We start from the raw sequence: 17,724 nt of genomic DNA, 5'->3' as shown, positions 1-17,724 counted from the left end.
TGTTAAACGACACGTTGAACCTGCAAAATCGCACCGGAGAAAATTTTTGTGCGGCTGGAAACGCGTTTAACTCCAGCTAGAGCGCGTGGATGGTGGGCGGAGCAAATACTCGAAGATCAACACAATAAACTGGGGAGGGGCGGGACTGAAAAGCTCCCGAGCCAGTCAGGAGCAAGTGGCGACCTGGGTTAAAAGAGTGTCTTATATGCTTTAGGCCTATCACAATCACAGTAGGGCGTAACTAAAAGCCTTGGCCAATGGGACGTGAGTATAAAAGTGAAGCGCGATTTTACGGGCTGGTGAGCATCTACAGCTTGTCCAATGACGCGTTGAGTCCTATAGGGGCGGAGTTTAGGGTAGCCGAACCAATAAAAAGGACAATGCTCCTAGCGATACGGAGGTGGGTCCACGAAGATGGCGAATGGGAAGAGAGCTGCGTAAGGTGGGCGAGGCTTCTTATTTTCTTTCCTCACCGCGGGCCAATAAAGCGATGGTGTGGGCGGGGCCGTATCTTTTCTACCCAATCCCCTTCGCGCTTGGACGGCGGTGGGTAGCGTTGCGGTCGGAGGCTAGGGGAGGGCTTGGCTGCGTCGAGTCTGTCAGCCTGAGGTGGGATAAACACACTCGAGCGGCTGCCGCCGGAGAAGAAAGGATCGGAGGACGGCCGGGCTGAGGGGAAAGGGGAGACAGGCCGGGCTCGGGGCCGCCAGCGCGAAGCGACCCAGTAGGCGGAGAAGGGTGTAAGATGGCGGCGGCCGCCCAGGTGTGCGAGAACATCCAGATGTTGCTGGAGGCGGCCGAGTTCCTGGAGCGACGGGAGCGAGGTAGGCGCCCCGGCAACGGCCTTCACCGCTGGTGAAGGCGACGCGCTCCCTCCGGGGAATACGCGAAGCACTCCTCGGCCGTTCCGACGGCGGCGTTTCCTTGCGGGCATTGAGGGCCCGAGCAGTGGGGGGGGGGGGGAGAGAGCAGGGCTCCCTCCGACCCTCGTTGCGTCTGGCGGCGCTCTCGGCCCCGCGAGAAGGGAGCGCCGCCTTCTCCTGCCTCTTCCTCCCCTCCCGCCTCCAGGGAGGGGGCGCAGATCGTCACTCCTGGCCATCCTCGGCCTTTTGTTCTGTGCGGGCCCCGCTTTCGAGCCGTGAAGGAACGGCAGCGCGTCGCGAGGTGGTTGTCTGAACGGAGGAGGGCCTTGTCAGGCCTGGAGAAATGCCCCCTGCCCCCTAATTGTAATCTTGCTCCTGGAAAAAAGAGCTTCGCCTCTCGAGAGGTCCTGCCCCGAAAATCTAGTTGGCCTCTTAAGGTGCCGCTGGGCTCAAATCCTTCTTCACCTCCGAAGGAGCTCCGACTGTCGAAAGCGCCTCCTCTGGAAATCTGGTTGGGCTCTGAGGTGCCACTGGACCCGGATCTTGCGCTTGGCTCCTCCGAGGCTTTATCGGCCTGCCTGCGTTTCCTCCCTCACGTAGCCTTTCTCTGGGCTCCAGCCAGAAGGCGGGCTGCATCGCCTGGTTGGCTCTCTCTGCTTTTTCTTTGGGACCTGGAGGTTATGGCCAAGTCACACCCCTCGCCGGATGTAAGAGGCCTAACTCATCCAGTTTGGTAATTAACACAGTGTGCATCAGGCATTCTAAGTAATAAACATAAACATATTAACACATGCGAACAGCCTAGTAACTCTTGTATTGTTGTGATGCACGTGGAAGTGCTGAGATTCCTACCTACTTGCTTGCCTGAGCTTGTGACTGAAAGGGAGGGGGTCACCTATTATAAGTTGCATAACGATTGTGCCAACAGGGATATTTTTTTAGAGAAGAGACTTTCTTTTTTGTGTAGCACAAGATCCAGGTCTAGAAGATCCTTACAGACCACTTAGATTAACAAAGTATGAGCTTTTGAGACTCAAAAGTTCCCTTTTAAGTAGGGTGATAATGGAGTGAATGCAGGGTTTGTTTGTTTGTTTTTCTAGAAGCTGAGCATGGGTATGCTTCTATGTTACCCTACAACAGCAAGGACAGAGATGCCTTAAAACGAAGAAACAAGTCCAAGAAAAACAGCAGTAGTAGCAGGTAATGGAAATCCTGATGTTCTACAGCCCATTTTGTCCCAGTTCTGCGAAATCCAGTCATTTCCAGGACTGTTAATAGCTGTAGCTTGATGAATATGTCCAGCATATGCTAATCACAAGGCTGTTCAGCTTAATTATAAAGAGTCATGTTATAAATCACACCATAGTGTCAACATTTTCTTGTTTGTTGCTATGTCAGCTGCTTACTACTTGATAGTTTTACTTTCGTTTCTACTCAATTTACATGGGCCTTTTAAAACAATATACTGGTAGATTGAGGTAGGAATGTCTGTATAAATCTTTTATTAGAAGTTGTTCATCAAAACCCAATACAGTGCTCTTTCTCGGAATGAAGTTTTGAGTGAGGTTTGATGGAATTCCTAAACTTCATTCAAGACATATTTTGAAAAAGTCATTTGGTTAGTGGAAATCTTTGTATATTACATTTTCTATGTTCTGGAAGCCTTTCTAAGAAATGCAGGGATGTTTTGTCTTTTTAAGCCATAGCTTCTTGATGTTAATGAGACCTGAAATCAATCACATACATGCCATGGAGTAAACTTTACTGGTTACTTTCTAGTAAATATGGTACAGATACTACCTTGAATAGATCTAATCTGTTCTGAGTTACTCCTGCAATACATTAGCATGCAAAATGGTTAGTCTGTTACATCATTTGGATTACTCACAAACTGCTTTATTTTATAATATTTATTAAAATCATCTAGATTATTGTAGATCACTTTCTTTTTGGTAAAAATATGCTTTAAAGGCATCTAAACATGGAACAGAATAATTCTTTTGAGATTTAATTTATCTAAATTTAAGTTGTTAAAGAAGCAATTTCAGAATTGTTGAACTCTGATTTTTAAGGATTTAAATCTCAACATTCTTACATTAGTTTTAGTTGTTTGGAGACAAACTCTTTTGATGACATGGCTAAGAAATCAGGAAGTGTAGCATTTGATGGAAAATGCCACCAAGTCACAACTGACTTATATTTACCCTGTAGGGTTTTCAAGGTAAGAGACATTCAGAGAGAGTTTGTTGCTGCTAACCTCTAAACAGTGATTCTCTGAGGATAATGTAACCGTTAGTGGTCTTAAAATGAAGACACAATTGTGCCGCTGCTGGGATATTGTTGTATCTATACAAAATGGTATCAGAACAGTGAAAGCAGTGCCTTAAATACAGTTCTTAAATCTTAAGAGTCAAAGGTAATCACTTCAGAGTGTTGTATGAAATTTCCAGTCGGAGGTCTCAGTGTACCTGAGTTCCATGGCATGCAGAATTTGAATTAGAATCTTACCAGTAAATCCATATTTTGTCTGCTGGCACTTTAACAAAATGCATGGCAGAGCTTCACTTCTGGGGTGTACAGGTATGCATGCTATTCCATTCAGGTGCCGGGCTTGGAATTTTCATGTTAAAATACATGTGTAGCTTGTGGAAATCTGGAGATAAATCCTTTGTCTTGCTCATGTGGGTGGTATGTTATGAATATGAAGGGATACAAGTTTGATGGAAGCTTCCACTTAACAAAATATTTCACGTTACTCTTGTCTGTTAGTTGTCTTTTCATGCATAATAATGTTGTGCAATGTTAGGTTGTCTCCTGGCTGTATTTCTTCCTGAGTAGGTGACATGTATAGTATGTTAGACTTATACCTCATCCCTCCCACCTTATCTTTTAATGAAAATGACAGAGGTTATGCGAAGTGATGATACAAGTGAAGGTAGTATTTAAATCTTACACCCAAATGCATAAATAAGATGCTTTATGAAGTGTTATGTTACAATAGTATAGTTAGGTTAAATTTAAGCTTTTTCCAGCTGGGAATCCTTAGAACAACTTTCTTGCCCTTTACAATTAAACTTTGCAAGCACAGCAGTGAGAAGCTCTGAATAAAATCTTCAGCCTAATCCAGGCAGTTGCTAACCTAATCTTTGTTAGCTTGGAAATTGCTGGAATCAGAAAGACTATTGCCCTTGCCGGGGTTGTACTTCTCTCAGATGGATTTTGACTTGCAGAACATATAATTTGGATGCATTCAAAAGATTAGTTTGCCTTGCCTTATGGGTGAGATTCATATGAAATGGTTTAATGGTTGTGACTAGTCCATACTGCAGCTGAGGCACTTGACTTTTGACTCTGAAACCTGATTCTGTATTCAGAATATCCAGCAATTTCCTCAGTCATAGCTGTTACAGCATGTTTATTCTATGGCTGAAAATTGTAAATGGCTAAACTAATGTCTTTCTTTTTTCTTTAAGATCAACACATAATGAAATGGAAAAAAACAGGTGAGCCTTTAAAAAATCTTAAATACAGTTTCATTTGAAAAGTAGTCAAATCCTATAGATTTTATGGTACCTTGGGGAGAAGAAAATCAATGTTTTTCTATAGAGTCAGTTTAAAGGAAGCATGTTTTTCTGGATGGTGACTTACAGTATACAAGCTTGTACGTATTTGTGTGGCAACCTTGGTTAAGTGGTGATACTTCATACTAATGCAATATCTAATGTAGTGCTGTGAGGTATTTTTGTTGCTGTATGCGCTTACGCATTGTCCTGTAACAGAATGTGCTTAAAAAATGGGCGAAGTCAGAAATCTTCCAGTCAGATTTCATTGATGGATTAATAGCTGTCTGGTCAGAATCATTCTGCTATTTGTCTTAGATTGCTGTTAGAAAATCTGTGTAGTTTCTGCCATCACCATCTCAAAGACTTGGATAGGCCTTGTCTTTCTGCCCTGAGCCCTGTGGTGCAATGCCCATGAAGCATTGCACCAGGAAAAGCAGTAGTTGCACTTCAACAAACTTATTTTCCTGCGTTTGATATGTGGGCTATTGCTTATGTGGCAGTTGTAAATTAGCAACTGGTAAAGAATCCTTCACACATAATAGCAACTTTTATGCTAGTACACTGTGCCAGTTGCACTGAGCAGTTTTTGTTTTCCAGCCTGCAGCACTCCGAAACCTGGTACCTTTAGAGAGTACCTTTAAACTATGCTTTAGACAGTAGTTCAGTTTGCATTTTGCCACTCTAGTCTCTTATTATGAAAATAAGACCAACCAGTTACTCTGAGTGACCAACAAAAGAGGCCTCCTGGCACTAGTATTCAGAGGATTACTGCCTCTGAATATGGAGGTTCTCTTTAGTCACCATAGCTAGTAACCACTGATAAATTTATCCTCCATGAATCTGTCTAATCCCCTTTTAAAGCTGTCTATGTCTGTGGCCATCATTGGATCCTCTGGTAGCAAATGCACATTTTAATCTCTCATTATATAAAGAAGTATTTCCTTTTGTCTGCCCTAAACCTATTGCCGATCAACTTCATTGGATGCCATTGAGTTCTAGGATTTTGGGGAAAGGAGAAAAAGTTCTCCGTCCACTCTTAAGCCTCTGTCATATTCCCCCCTCCCTTAGCATAGTCTCTTTTCTAAACTGAAGCTTACTGTCTTTCCTCTTAGGAAAGATGCTCCAACCCCTTAATGATCTTGATTGTCCTCTTATATTCTTTTTCCAGATCTGCAGTGTCCTTTTTGAGACACAGTGACCAAACCTGCATACACACACACACATATAGAGAGAGAGAGTGGTCTCATTTAGAATACTTCCTCCATTGCAAGAATTGCCCATTTATTCCTGCTGTTAACAGTTTTAGGTTTCATTTGTCACTTACATGTGGAATTGCTGCTTTTGCTTGACTGGTTACAGGCAGGGTATGCAGACTGCTTTTAGTAATTTTTTTCAGAAAATGTCACTTGTGGAGTCTTAGGCAGCATGCTCCTCTGGGGTGCTAGATGAGTATGATGGAACAGCTGTGTGGTATTTGGCTTGCCATGTGATGGTTCAGATGCTTGCATTTCTGTTGGCGTTGCTTGAGGCGGGAGCTTAGATTAATGCATGTGTTTATGTGGAGAGATGAGTGTTGGCATGGCCTGTTCTGAGGCTTTTTAAATAGGCTCATTAAATGTGTAGGAGTTGGCTGTCAATCTGTTTTAGAAATTGGGGCCTTATTTTGAATGCAGCATATAAGCTCATAGTTATGAAAAGCTGGCAGCAAAGGGAGCCTAAAAAATAATGTTATAGTAGCCTTTTGCTTTTCTTGTCAACTGTGCAGGTTGTCTTATGGCCTATTTCCTTTCATTTGTTCCTAACATTTTTGTACGAAGCAGGAACGTGATCTTTCAATTAGCGGTTCATCTTTACTTTAACAGTAAAGGTGTTTCTATCTGGCTGTATTTGAATAATATTTTTTAGTTACCGTATGTTTCATCTTTAATTGTAAGAGTCTGGCTTAATATTTCATGGCTTGTGTTTTTGATTATGGTTGGAATTACGAGGATTTCCAGCAAGAAAATGTTATAGGAAAGATCCACTGTTGGTCTTTCAAAACCTTGACCTTCCCTTGGAGTACATTTTGCCTTTGCTAGTAGACTTAACTGGTAAAGTGTAGGTGGTGGGTTTTGCTCCAAAGCAAAGATGTGTTAAAGTGCTTGGGAAATAAAAATGTTCTTTAGAAACAATTGATAAATTGCCTCTGAAAGTTTTTACTGTGGAGTTGCATAGAATGAATGCCACTGCCCTAGTTATAGTTAACATAAAGCAATAAATCTCATGGTCTAAAAAGGTGATTACAGAATCACACATGTGGGTGCACTGCAGCCAGAGCTCGGCATTTGTAAATCCCATTGATTTAATATGATTTAAATGTGAGTTCAGCAGATACTTAATTTCTTTCATTAAATCAGTGGGAGTTAAGAGTGCTTAGCTTCTGCTAGCAAGTTGCATTTTTCTCCAGCAAATGGCTGCTCAAGACTGAGTACATCAGTGATCTCTAATATGGTGCTTGTGGGTGCCGTGACAAGTTTCTCTTGCTTATCTTGCCGCTCTTATTTCCCAACCCCCTCAACACTCCTTCCTTTATCCTTTTCCAAGTCTCTTTCTTCTTTATCTTCATTCCTTTTTCTGTACAGTCCTTTCTTTCTTGAAGTTTTCACTTTCACCTCTTCCCCATAACACTACCCCAGCTAGTCTCGGTGTACTAAAGGTGATGGGATGGTGGGGGGAATAGGGAGCACTATGGCATAGGTGCCTCTTGCAGGAGTCTTAATTAGTAGCTGAAGCCTAAAGGGTAATGGGCATCTAAACTTGGCTCTTGTTTGTCTTTATTAGAGGCATGTGTTTGCTTGAAACTATACCACAACAGTAACTTCACCATTGGCAGAGGAAGGTGAGGGGGGTTTATTGTGAGAAATGAAAATAAATGAAGAGCTGGAAGAGATGAGAAAAAATGGAAATTTACGTTCTCCCAGTTTCAGACTGGGAAACAAATCTACTCTCCTAGCCCCTGCCACATTCATGTATGCAGGTGCTTATGGACATCACAGTGAAATTCCCCTATCAGAGTCCCCAGTCCTGCAAAGATCTCCCAGCGGTGAGGCCATGAACGAATTTTTCTCAAACTTTCCAGAAACTGAAATCTTACAATCGCCCCTCCTCCATGTTTCATTAAAAGAGAAATTTTATTTAAAATATGAGAGAAAGAATTAGGAGAAATCTAACACCCCCTACCCAAATGTAAGCTCAAATATATTTCAATGGTATATTCCCCATGGCCTAGAAGAAACAAAAAATATGGAAGTATTTCTCATGGCATCCAGTCTAGAGTATAGCATAACCAAAATCCGCCTCTTCTTGAGGATAAGAAGTTTCATTGTCACCATATTGAAAGTCTAGTATCTCGATGGATTGCTCTGTTGATTAATCATTGAAAATGTATTGACAACAGCAGGCTGTAATCATGGGAATTGGGGCAGGAGGGAAGTCCAAATGAACAGGATAAAGATTCCATCAGTAGCGGCAATTATTTGAACTGCCAAGATGAAACAAGAAGCAGTAAAAGCCTGTTGACATCCCCAAAGGTTATCCTTTGAAGCATTCTAAAATTATGATTTTGTCACTTGAAAACATGACTTTTAAATGTCATTTTAAATACCCTTTTAAATGTCATTTATATGGATGCTAGTACTAAATTTCAAGAATAACTTAATCTAAATATTGTGTCTTTTAACTGATATCTATCATTCTTTAATGATAGCTATGTGCCTCTATTATGTACTGTCTGGTTGGGAAACTTGATTTGATTATCAGTTCCTGGGAGGAAGTATAGTTCTTCTGCTCTGTTGTACTCTTGGGGGGGGGAATCTTTGTTCGTCAGAGATATTTGGTCCCAAGAGATGCTGCACTTCTGCCAGACCAGCCTGTACTTAGCACCAGCAGAAATTAGTTTTACGGCAGGGTAATACTAGATTTCACAATTAGTGGTGAAGTATTTGCACAGTGGTGAACATGTAGCCAAACTGTCTGCCTGTGTTTGAAGTCTTATGCTGCCATTGTACAGAAACCTGTTTTTTCTTAGGATTGCAAGGTTTAGGTGATTGATATAGGCAAATTTTGATTGTTGCAGCAGTGAAATAAAGTCGGGAGTGATGTTTCTTTTCCAGACTGGTTCTAGTGTATGACTGCAGCAAGTGGTGACGGTAAAGGTAGTCCCCTGTGCAAGCACCGAGTCATTACTGACCCATGGGGGGACGTCACGGGAGTGGTTTGCCATGGCCTTCTTCAGTCTTCTACACTTTACCCCCAGGAAACTGGGTACTCATTTTACTGAGCTTGGAAAGATGGAAGGCTGAGTCAACCTTGAGCCGGCCACCTGAACCTGGCTTCCGCCAGGATCAAACTCCGGTCGGGCTGCAGTACTGCACCACAGGGCTCCTAGGTGGTGAAAGAAAATATTAAAGATGGCCTTCTAACAATGAAGGAGTAACTCTGGCTAAGTGTAAATTACCTTATGATTTGTTTTACGTTTCAGCTAACTGAATGTTAGGCTTTCTTTCAAGGCTTGTTTTGTAAATTTGCAAAACCATTGTCAATGTCATCCCACCAAGGGATTTGAGGCTAAAACTTGCTGAGGAGAGTCAGTTGCCCTTCAAATGATAAGAGGCTGTAGCTCAGTGACAGAACACTTGATTTATGGGGTTGGGTTTGATCCTCACTTCTTCAGTTTGAACAGTCTTGAGTAGCAGGGCTAGGAGCACCTTCCCAAGACCTTGGAAAGCTGCTTTTAGCCCCTGCTGTGCTAAACAGACAGTGGACTGAATTGTACTTTTCATTGGACCTACAGAAAAAAGTAATGGTTAATGAAGGAAGGACAGCCTTTATGTCAAGTAACTGAGCCACAAATGTATCTTGCAGAGGAGTAGTCCGTTGTAAGCCTCTTGCAGAATTTGAAAGAGTTTCAAATTAGAATCCAGCTGAAATAGCAAATGGGTTTTGCCAAAATGAGCCAGAGCGGAAGATGAAATAAAGCTTCCTTGTTTTTCTTAAGAAATGCGTCCCTTAACATTCCAGTGTTTGTTCTTCCTTGGTTTAAGGCCACCTGTTTTTATCTGCAGAATTTTAATATTATACCATTTTTATTATATTATATGGAAGAGCTCAAACAGTTAGTGATTAGCAAGTAATAATAGCATTTCATCTGTGGCCAAAGTTAGACTGGGTTTCTAGTTAACCTTTATGTAATATGCAGTTGTTATAATAGTACTGGTTATGGCTCACTGGTATTCTAAGCCCTTGCTTGTGAGATGATACTTGTATGGCACATGTCAAACTAAATTTTGTTTTGGACAGCTCTTATTTCCTGTATCGAAAGTACAATAATCTTTTGAAAGATCTTAGAATCAAAATGCCATGAGTCACTTGAGAACGCCTTTTCACTTAAATTTCATGATTATTTTTCATACTTCCTTAATGGCATCATACAGAAGTGCCCATGATAAATATATCCTTCCCATTCATTGATTTTATAGCCTTAATGTGTATAAATCTTTAACAGACGTGCTCATCTGCGATTGTGTCTGGAGAAGCTGAAAGGGATGGTGCCACTTGGACCAGAATCCAGTAGACATACTACACTGAGTTTACTAACGAAAGCTAAATTGCACATAAAGGTGAGTTGGGTGCTGATGAGTTGGGTCCTCACTCTGAGCCCGCTTGCGGGTTAAAAATAAAATAAATAAGATACTTTACTTTCACATGCACTTTAAATTTTATCCTCATGTATGTAATGGGAACAGAATCATTAAAGGAGTTCCAGATTCACCAGAGATATAGAGGCCTATATTAAATATTTGAACACACTATACGTGAGGAGGTAGGGGCAGGCACATTGTCTTAACATTTCTACCAGAGTACTTGTCACATCTGAAAAATATGTTCAGAGATGCTAAATCTTGACAGGTGCGTGAAGTAAAATTATCAGGTGGCAAAAGAATGATACCTACCTGGATAGGGAAAGATACCATATACCTTGAAATGGCATGGCTAACCCTTCCTTTTGTGAATAGTGAGGAACGGAGATACTCAGATATTAGGTACATTAAAGTTGGTTGCCTCCCCTTGTGCTAGCTGCAACCCCCTGGGGAGGTGAGGTGAGCTAACCTAAGTTTATCAATACATAAGGCATAAGAACAAAATAATGTTGGTTTTTTTCCTCCTGAACAGAAGCTTGAAGACTATGACAGAAAAGCAGTACACCAAATAGATCAGTTGCAGCGAGAACAGCGACACCTGAAAAGGCAGCTGGAGAAACTGGGCATTGAACGGATAAGAATGGATAGTATAGGATCAACTATCTCTTCTGAGCGGTCTGATTCAGACAGAGGTAAGTGGTGGCCTTGGGAGAGTTGGTCCTATTCCCTGAACACCAGCTGCTCTGTCATGAAGCAAGTGCTAACTGGAGTCTTAATTTCTGGTTTCAGAAGAAATTGATGTGGATGTGGAAAGCACAGACTACCTAACAGGAGATCTGGACTGGAGCAGCAGCAGCCCAAGTGATTCAGATGAAAGGGGAAGCTTGCAGAGCGTCTGCAGTGATGAGGGCTACTCAAGTGCTGGCATTAAGAGAATAAAGTTGCAGAACAATCTCAAGGCCTGCCTCAACCTATAAGAAGCCAGTGGCTTTCTTTCCATTCTTGCTGTTTCCTTGTTGGATCTTATTAGGTAGTATGTTGGACCGTCCCACAATTCTCTTGCACGTAAACTTCTTATACCACCAACATTACCAAAATCTGCTTTGCCTAAGTCTGACAACAGTGCATAGGGTTGTGGGTTACAAGCTACTCTCTGGAGCACACATCTGATGGCATCCACTAGCTTCTCTTTTCTGTTGGTAAACTCATCTCTATGAGACTGAACATTCCAACCAAATTCCCAAGTACCCAAGAATATTGTTGCAGTAATAGCAACATGCACATTTTGCCTGTGCTGCTATTGCTTAGTGTTCTAGAAGTACCTTGTACCGGGGAGGGGGGTGTAATATAAGGTATTTGAAAAACAATAGCCAGACAAGCCATTTTTCCTCAAACATGATCTTGAAAGACAGAAATCTACTTTATCATTCAGAGCAGGAAATTGGCATGGCAAATTTACAAGGCATTGTAACTTTCTGATAGGGAATAATGCAGTGAAACTACCCAGCCACTGACCCGATGTCTTACTATGACATGTCCCAAGTCATTACAATTGTGATGTGGCCATTTCTGGGACTGCCTTTGTGCCAGTACTGAACCCTTGAAGTCTGAGCCATCCTTGTCAAAAGTATCACCACAGAGCTAAGTGACAGAATAAAATTTCTTTGGCAGCAGCATAGTATCAACAGAATCAGGTTGCAGGTTCTTCTTCATATGGACAGGGAAATGTTTCCACTTATGGCCAGTTACCTTATAGGATGCCTATGCTCAAATCAATCTCAATATCTTTGATGTCAAAAGACCAAACGGTACTTCAGACTCCTGTGCAATCTTTATGATGGTGTCTTTACATTGACAGCTGCATTTACCTTTTGTTCCTAGCAGCTTCTCTGGCTGCTAAGTCCTGCTTCTTGCCTCTGGGACAAATTTTTCTACCTCAGAGATGAACAAAGCTGATCTCAATCCCTTTAGCACAAAAAGAAAAAAGAATTATGCCTCATTTGTATACTTGGTTCTAGTCCAATCTGTTTACTTAAATTTTCAGCAATAACCGAGTGACAAAGTTAGCTGTGCTAGCTTTGAGTTGTTAATGACTGAGGAGACTGCGTTGCAGCAAGTCATGGGAGCCCTCTTGGTGTTCCAGCACTTCCTTGCCTGTTTAAATTATTTGGTAGCACTCTGAAAGTGACTTGTCTGTAGATTTTGGATTGCCTTTACAAACTTTTCTGCCCCCTTTTCAACCTGTTTCTGGTGTCCCATTTAAGCTAAATAGAGCACACGCAAATGTACATAACAAGACCTATAAATAGTATTTATTCATTTTTATATAAACCTAATGTAATAGATAACCTTCTTATGATTTTGTGCTTTTATAGATGTTCAGGAAACTTTGTATGTCAAGGTCTACTAACCAAGAGCATTTCCCTTAGTTGTCCTCTTCTTGCTTTTTGACATTAGTATTGTGCCCACTTGACTAGCTCTTGGTAATTTTTAACATTCTCACTTGGTTCTCCATTTGCAACCAGATGTCCCGCCAGCAGTCACAGGATACTTGAGAGCTAGTTAAGCAACTTCACTTCACTCTAAAAGGGCTATGTAGCTTATTAAGCTTAAAAATGTCATTCATGCTTGCTAGCAGTCTATAACCCAAACTGCCAAAATCCACTAAGACACTCTGTCAGAGTTCCAGATAAGCAACTTCTAAATGAAATTTGATTTCCTCAAGAAGCTTGAAGCTTTCCTCTAGATAAATTTTCTAATTGGAAAGTGGGGCTAGTGGATTGCTAAAGATCTCCAAAGTGATTTCTTTTGAGTGTGCTGTGTTAAACATAAATAACAGCTGGGATTTTCAGGTGTCCAGCAGATTTGCACTGAACTCCTACTTGTTGGAGGCTGCCTTGCTTTTATAAGCTGGCTTCAAATACCGGCAAAGGCCCTTCAGAGAGCCAAGCTCCCAACCTGTAAACTTTAAAGAAGTTGAGCAGCTGCCCTTTGAGGCCCTTTGCGCCAACCCATTTCTTGCCTGAGACTTTAAGTTTCTGTATTTGTTAATGTCTTGCATAAATTGCCTCACACGGGATTCTCGCGTTGCTGCCACCTTAAGGTAGAAAGTAACTTCAAGTGTTGGAGTCGGTATTGTTGAGGCAAATATGAAAAAAAACATTTGTGTACTTTTCTTTAGAAGTAATGTCTTAAGAATTCAACCTAATGTATTTTAATTGTTGTGCCTTTTTCAGTTAATTATAAGGAGGCACAATCCACCAAGAATCTCCTGGGCAGGGCTTGCTCCCTCCAAATACGTACAAATAGTGGAGAAGCACACCCAGGCTGTTATTTGACTACGTTCATTTTGGTGCACTTTGACCAGGAGAAATTCCTAATGGATTGTGTCTTTTTTTTAAGTAAAATATTGTGGTGGGAATTCTTTTGTCCCTATTGTGAACCAGTAATTGATTTTTGCACTGTCTGAATTTGGTCCGTTCATAATTTGGGTGGCACAAAAATATAGATCTTTTACAAACGAATGCACTATTGTTGAAAACTAGTCTAAGGAAGTGTTTGGTGTTTCAAAAACATCTAGGCAGATAAATCAAATTGTCATGTGGGCTTCAGGGCCCCTTTTTAAATGTCTTGGCTAGGACTGACCTTGGCAGCTCCAAACTTCTGTGGTCCTCTTTGCTGCTTGCTCAGTCTATCTCCCAGGCAGCTACATCCACTTCAAAGCTGGAAAAATAAGCCCAGTGTGTGTGTGTTTGCTTCCATGCTGCTTGAGTGATGTGTAAAACTTCTTTCTATCTGGTGAGGTCATGCACCTTATTAGGGGTCACAGTTGTGGTACATAATCACATATGCAGAGGTTTTGTGCACTTCCAGAGTGGTATGGAAGCAATAATTTCATTTGGTCAGAGAGTAAATTGGGCCATAGAAACATAACATTCTGGTTCAGCCAGCCTTTTCTCGATTTCACTGATCCACCAGCATTATTATTCAATAAACTGCAGAAAATTAGGTTTTTGTAGATCGTCATGGGCTGCTTCTGTGCCTATGTTTACAGCAGTAAGCAGCATATGTATGCAAATACAAAAATTTGTGGGTGTTCAAGTTACACTAAGTTCTGCTGCATTTGGCATCTTCCAGTGCAACAGTGAATCTGGGGCATACTTGATTGGAAATCCAAAGCTTTAGCTGTTGTTGATCTGAAGGAACTGTGGGTGTCAGGATGACAGTTTGAAGTATCCTAAAAATATTGACTTGATTTCTAACTATGACTTCAGTTGCAGGAGGTTAAGGAGGGGAACAGTTTTCAAATTCCCCTTCCCACTACGCGCCCCCCCCCCCCAAGTTCCCAAAGGGCCATGGTGGCATGGTTGGGGGAGGGGGACGCTGGAAAATTCTCTTCCAAGACTCTTGTAGTTTAGAATCCAAGTCATTTTTGTACCTTATAATCCTTTTCTCCTGAGTGTTGAACGCCCAGATTTTTTTTTTTATAAAGCCAAGTTTTTCAGGTGCTGATAGACACGTATTACAAACTTTTCCCAGGGTTGGTACATTTACCTGTTTTGGATTCAGATTATTTGAAATTGTCCCATTAGGTGCCACAAACCTTTCTACCCTCCCACAAAATTCCAGAGCTCTGGGCATAAGCAGGCTGTGTTCTGCCAACTGCCATTTTAGCACTTTCTTCTCACAATATGGCACTTCTGCCTCTGAACCTGGCATTTGAAACTCAATAGAGCTTGCAAACGCAGCCACGTAGAGGGAGCCCTGCATTTTCTGCAGGAGGGAGGGCACAAGATTATGTGCTCACTGCCGAATTTGAGTAAACTGAGGCATCTAGTGAACTGTCTAGCAATATGTTAGGAAGACTTCCAGTCCTCCTCCTACCCTGTTTCTAACAAATTTCAGGTTTTGACACTTAACTGTATTCGGATGAATTCATTTTTTGACGCCCAGCTATATTTTTTTTGCTCCCCCGAGGATATATTGTGTAGCTTCCTCTCTTGCTGCTTTGATCTGAGAGAGAATTTTTGCTTTCTGTGTTAGTGCAAGTGATTTGGTTCCTGTGCATTATGGCCACCTAAAGCTCTTGGAATAGCTACGTGAATCAGTGATGCATTTGCTTTGGAGGGAAATCTGCCCATAGTTGCTGAACAAACATAAGTGTTTTCCACATTCCAAAGTCTATATACCAAGATTGGCTTTAGCAAAACTGTGTGTTTTACTGTTAAGGTCTGGTTGAACAGTACTTAAAGCCAGCTTGTTCCTGGCTGCCATCTGCTCGCTTGGTTGTAGCATGCTCGCCGAAACACAGCCGTTCCCTTCTGAAGTGCCCAAAGATTTGACTGACTTGGTAGCTCGGCTTTATTTTTGTGCTGTTCTTTTTGATTGAACTGGTAACTTTCCTCTTCCCTCAAATAGGTGCTCTTAGCAACACTTGCTGTTTTGAACTCTTGACTTTAGTTTTGGAGTCTTCCAAATAAAACACAGTCTAAAAGGTAGGGAGGCAGCTGGTGGGGAAAAACAGGAATCTGGTTTCCAGATATTCAGTTCCTAATGTAAATATGTCATTACAAATCCTGTGTCAAGACCATATAATGGTGCTTTTTACTAAAGTTAGCACATGCATTTTTAGAAATTACATGTTTTAGAAGACCTTGCTGTGTATATGTATACTTCTGTATTGTTCAACTGTTAGAAAATAAATTATTTCATTACTAAAAGAGTGATCTGTTGGTGCTTCCAGTAATGTGAAAGGGGATAAAGGTATTCAAATTGTAATGGAATCTAAACCTTTCACCTTAATCTCAAAGGAAAATTTCACAAGGATCTGAGGGGGTGTCATTGGGGGCAGTAGCTATATATACACGTCTTGCTATTAAAATTTTGCAGTGAAACAACCTAAATTCTTCAAGAGACTATAATCTATAAATGGTGCATAGTGATTAAATTTGCATGTTGCATAGTTCTGGTTTTGTTCTTCTGCTAGCCAAGCTTCCCCTATATGTGCTGCCTGATCCCCCAGTTCCCGTTACCTTGGCAAATGTAGGTTTGAAAAGTGTTTATAAGTAGTATCTAGTTGTGCCCTTAGTTACACCTTGAGGCTCTGGGTTTTGCTACACACCTAATTCTGTGCTACTACATGTTTCCACTTTGCGCACCCTGTCTTTTTATTAGTGACTATAAGGGATGCACAGCTGTCTAACTATGGTTAGCATTATTTTATTAGCTACCAGAAAGATTGGAAGCAAAAAAGTTATGGTTGGTGTCATGACTCAGTGATGCATCTGCTTTGCATGCAGAAGGTCTTAGATTCAGTCTCTGGCATCTCTAGTTAAAGCAATAGGGTGGTGGGTGAAATGAAAGACCTCGACCTGAGACCCTGGAGAGCTACTACCAGTCAGAGTAGACGATACAGACCAACGGTCTGTATTAGTAAGGCAGTCTCCTGTGTTCAACATATGGTATGTGTTTTCCTGTCGTAGGAATAGGATAAATTATGAGATGTATCAGATACTTGCAACAGCTCTAATAGTACTAAGGACCTAGCTTGCCTATTTGATGAAACTATGCCAATCTGTGTCATCCCATTCAGATACTAGCACAATTCACATGAAGTTCTATAAAAGGAATGCAAGGCACTAGTCCTGAGTCCTGAAGCCACCAACAGAAAAAAAAATATGAGGGCGAGCAGGAGGGGACTCTTGCCTGCTTTTATCTCAGGATTTTCAAGATTTCTAGTCTTTGACAAAAAGGTGCCAGAAGTTCAAGCCTAATGGATGTGATAAAATGTGATAGCTTCATAGAAGAAATCACTTCCTTAGAGGGAGGGCAGGGTCTAAACAGGCTAAAATAAATAGGGAAACTACCCTATGGTGCTAGAAGACTGACCCTGCTCAAGGAATGAGCAGCTGTGACCACACAGATCCAATCATAAACTGAGTGGCTGCAGAGCAGGGGTCCTTGTGAGCAAAAATTCTGAACAGCAAAAGCAGTTATCTTGGGCAAGCAAGGGGTTGACTTGGGCAGTGCTAACAAACTTCTGAATTAGATACTCTTCTTTCTGCCACACAGCATGATCAACTATTTTGCTGCTCTTGTTGCTCAGTAAACAGGCTTCAGTGCAAAGTAAAAGATGTGTCTGTGGAATGTTACTGGAAAAGTTCTGAGGCACCCCAGTTAAGATCAGAATTGGCACCTAGGTATGAAAGAAGGAATACCAAGCCAGTCAATAGAAAAAGCCAAAGAAATTCCTTCTTTTTTTTTTAATAGACATGATGAATTTTCACTGCATTATCTCCAAAAAGAAAGGAGGTCAAACAGGTTGATATGTCCCAAATAGTGGTCAGGTCATCCTTTCAAGCAATGAGAAATCAGGGCTCCTGGAAGCTCTGAAAATATTCAGAAAGTTGTCTGTTGCATCTATGCAAGAGCTGCTGCTCTTTCCAAATAAACTGTGCTGTGGGAAGGCAATCCTGCTTTGTATATTGGATGTGAGTTGATCATTCTATTTCTCCTGATGCTGGAATACAGCAGAACTCTTTGCCCTTAGAAGAAGCTGTTTTTGCATCTCTGGCAGAAGTAGCCCATCTAAGGCTCAGTAACTCCTCTTTAAGAGTAAAT

General features: G+C 41.5%; 1 protein-coding gene across 1 annotated transcript; it reads left to right on the top strand.

The window, feature by feature from the left end:
- The first annotated feature begins 570 nt into the window (after nt 1-570).
- Nucleotides 571-15,823, top strand: MXD1 (MAX dimerization protein 1). The gene is made up of 6 exons (XM_054997666.1): nt 571-824; nt 1,964-2,063; nt 4,337-4,366; nt 9,969-10,083; nt 10,637-10,796; nt 10,894-15,823. The coding sequence occupies exons 1-6, from the start codon at nt 746-748 to the stop codon at nt 11,079-11,081; spliced, it is 672 nt and encodes a 223-aa protein (XP_054853641.1). The 5' UTR covers nt 571-745; the 3' UTR covers nt 11,082-15,823.
- The last annotated feature ends 1,901 nt before the right edge of the window (nt 15,824-17,724 follow it).

This window comes from Eublepharis macularius, chromosome 14, assembly GCF_028583425.1.
Source record: "Eublepharis macularius isolate TG4126 chromosome 14, MPM_Emac_v1.0, whole genome shotgun sequence".
Classification (NCBI taxonomy): Eukaryota; Metazoa; Chordata; class Lepidosauria; order Squamata; family Eublepharidae; genus Eublepharis; species Eublepharis macularius.
This window is presented reverse-complemented; position numbering and strand designations above follow the sequence as displayed.

Excerpts from the sequence above, each read along its gene's own strand:
- MXD1 (XM_054997666.1), top strand. The coding sequence starts at position 746 with ATGGCGGCGGCCGCCCAGGTGTGCGAGAACATCCAGATGTTGCTGGAG. Across the intron at positions 2,064-4,336 it reads AAAAACAGCAGTAGTAGCAG|ATCAACACATAATGAAATGG; the intron begins GTAATGGAAATC and ends TTTTTCTTTAAG. Across the intron at positions 4,367-9,968 it reads AATGAAATGGAAAAAAACAG|ACGTGCTCATCTGCGATTGT; the intron begins GTGAGCCTTTAA and ends AATCTTTAACAG.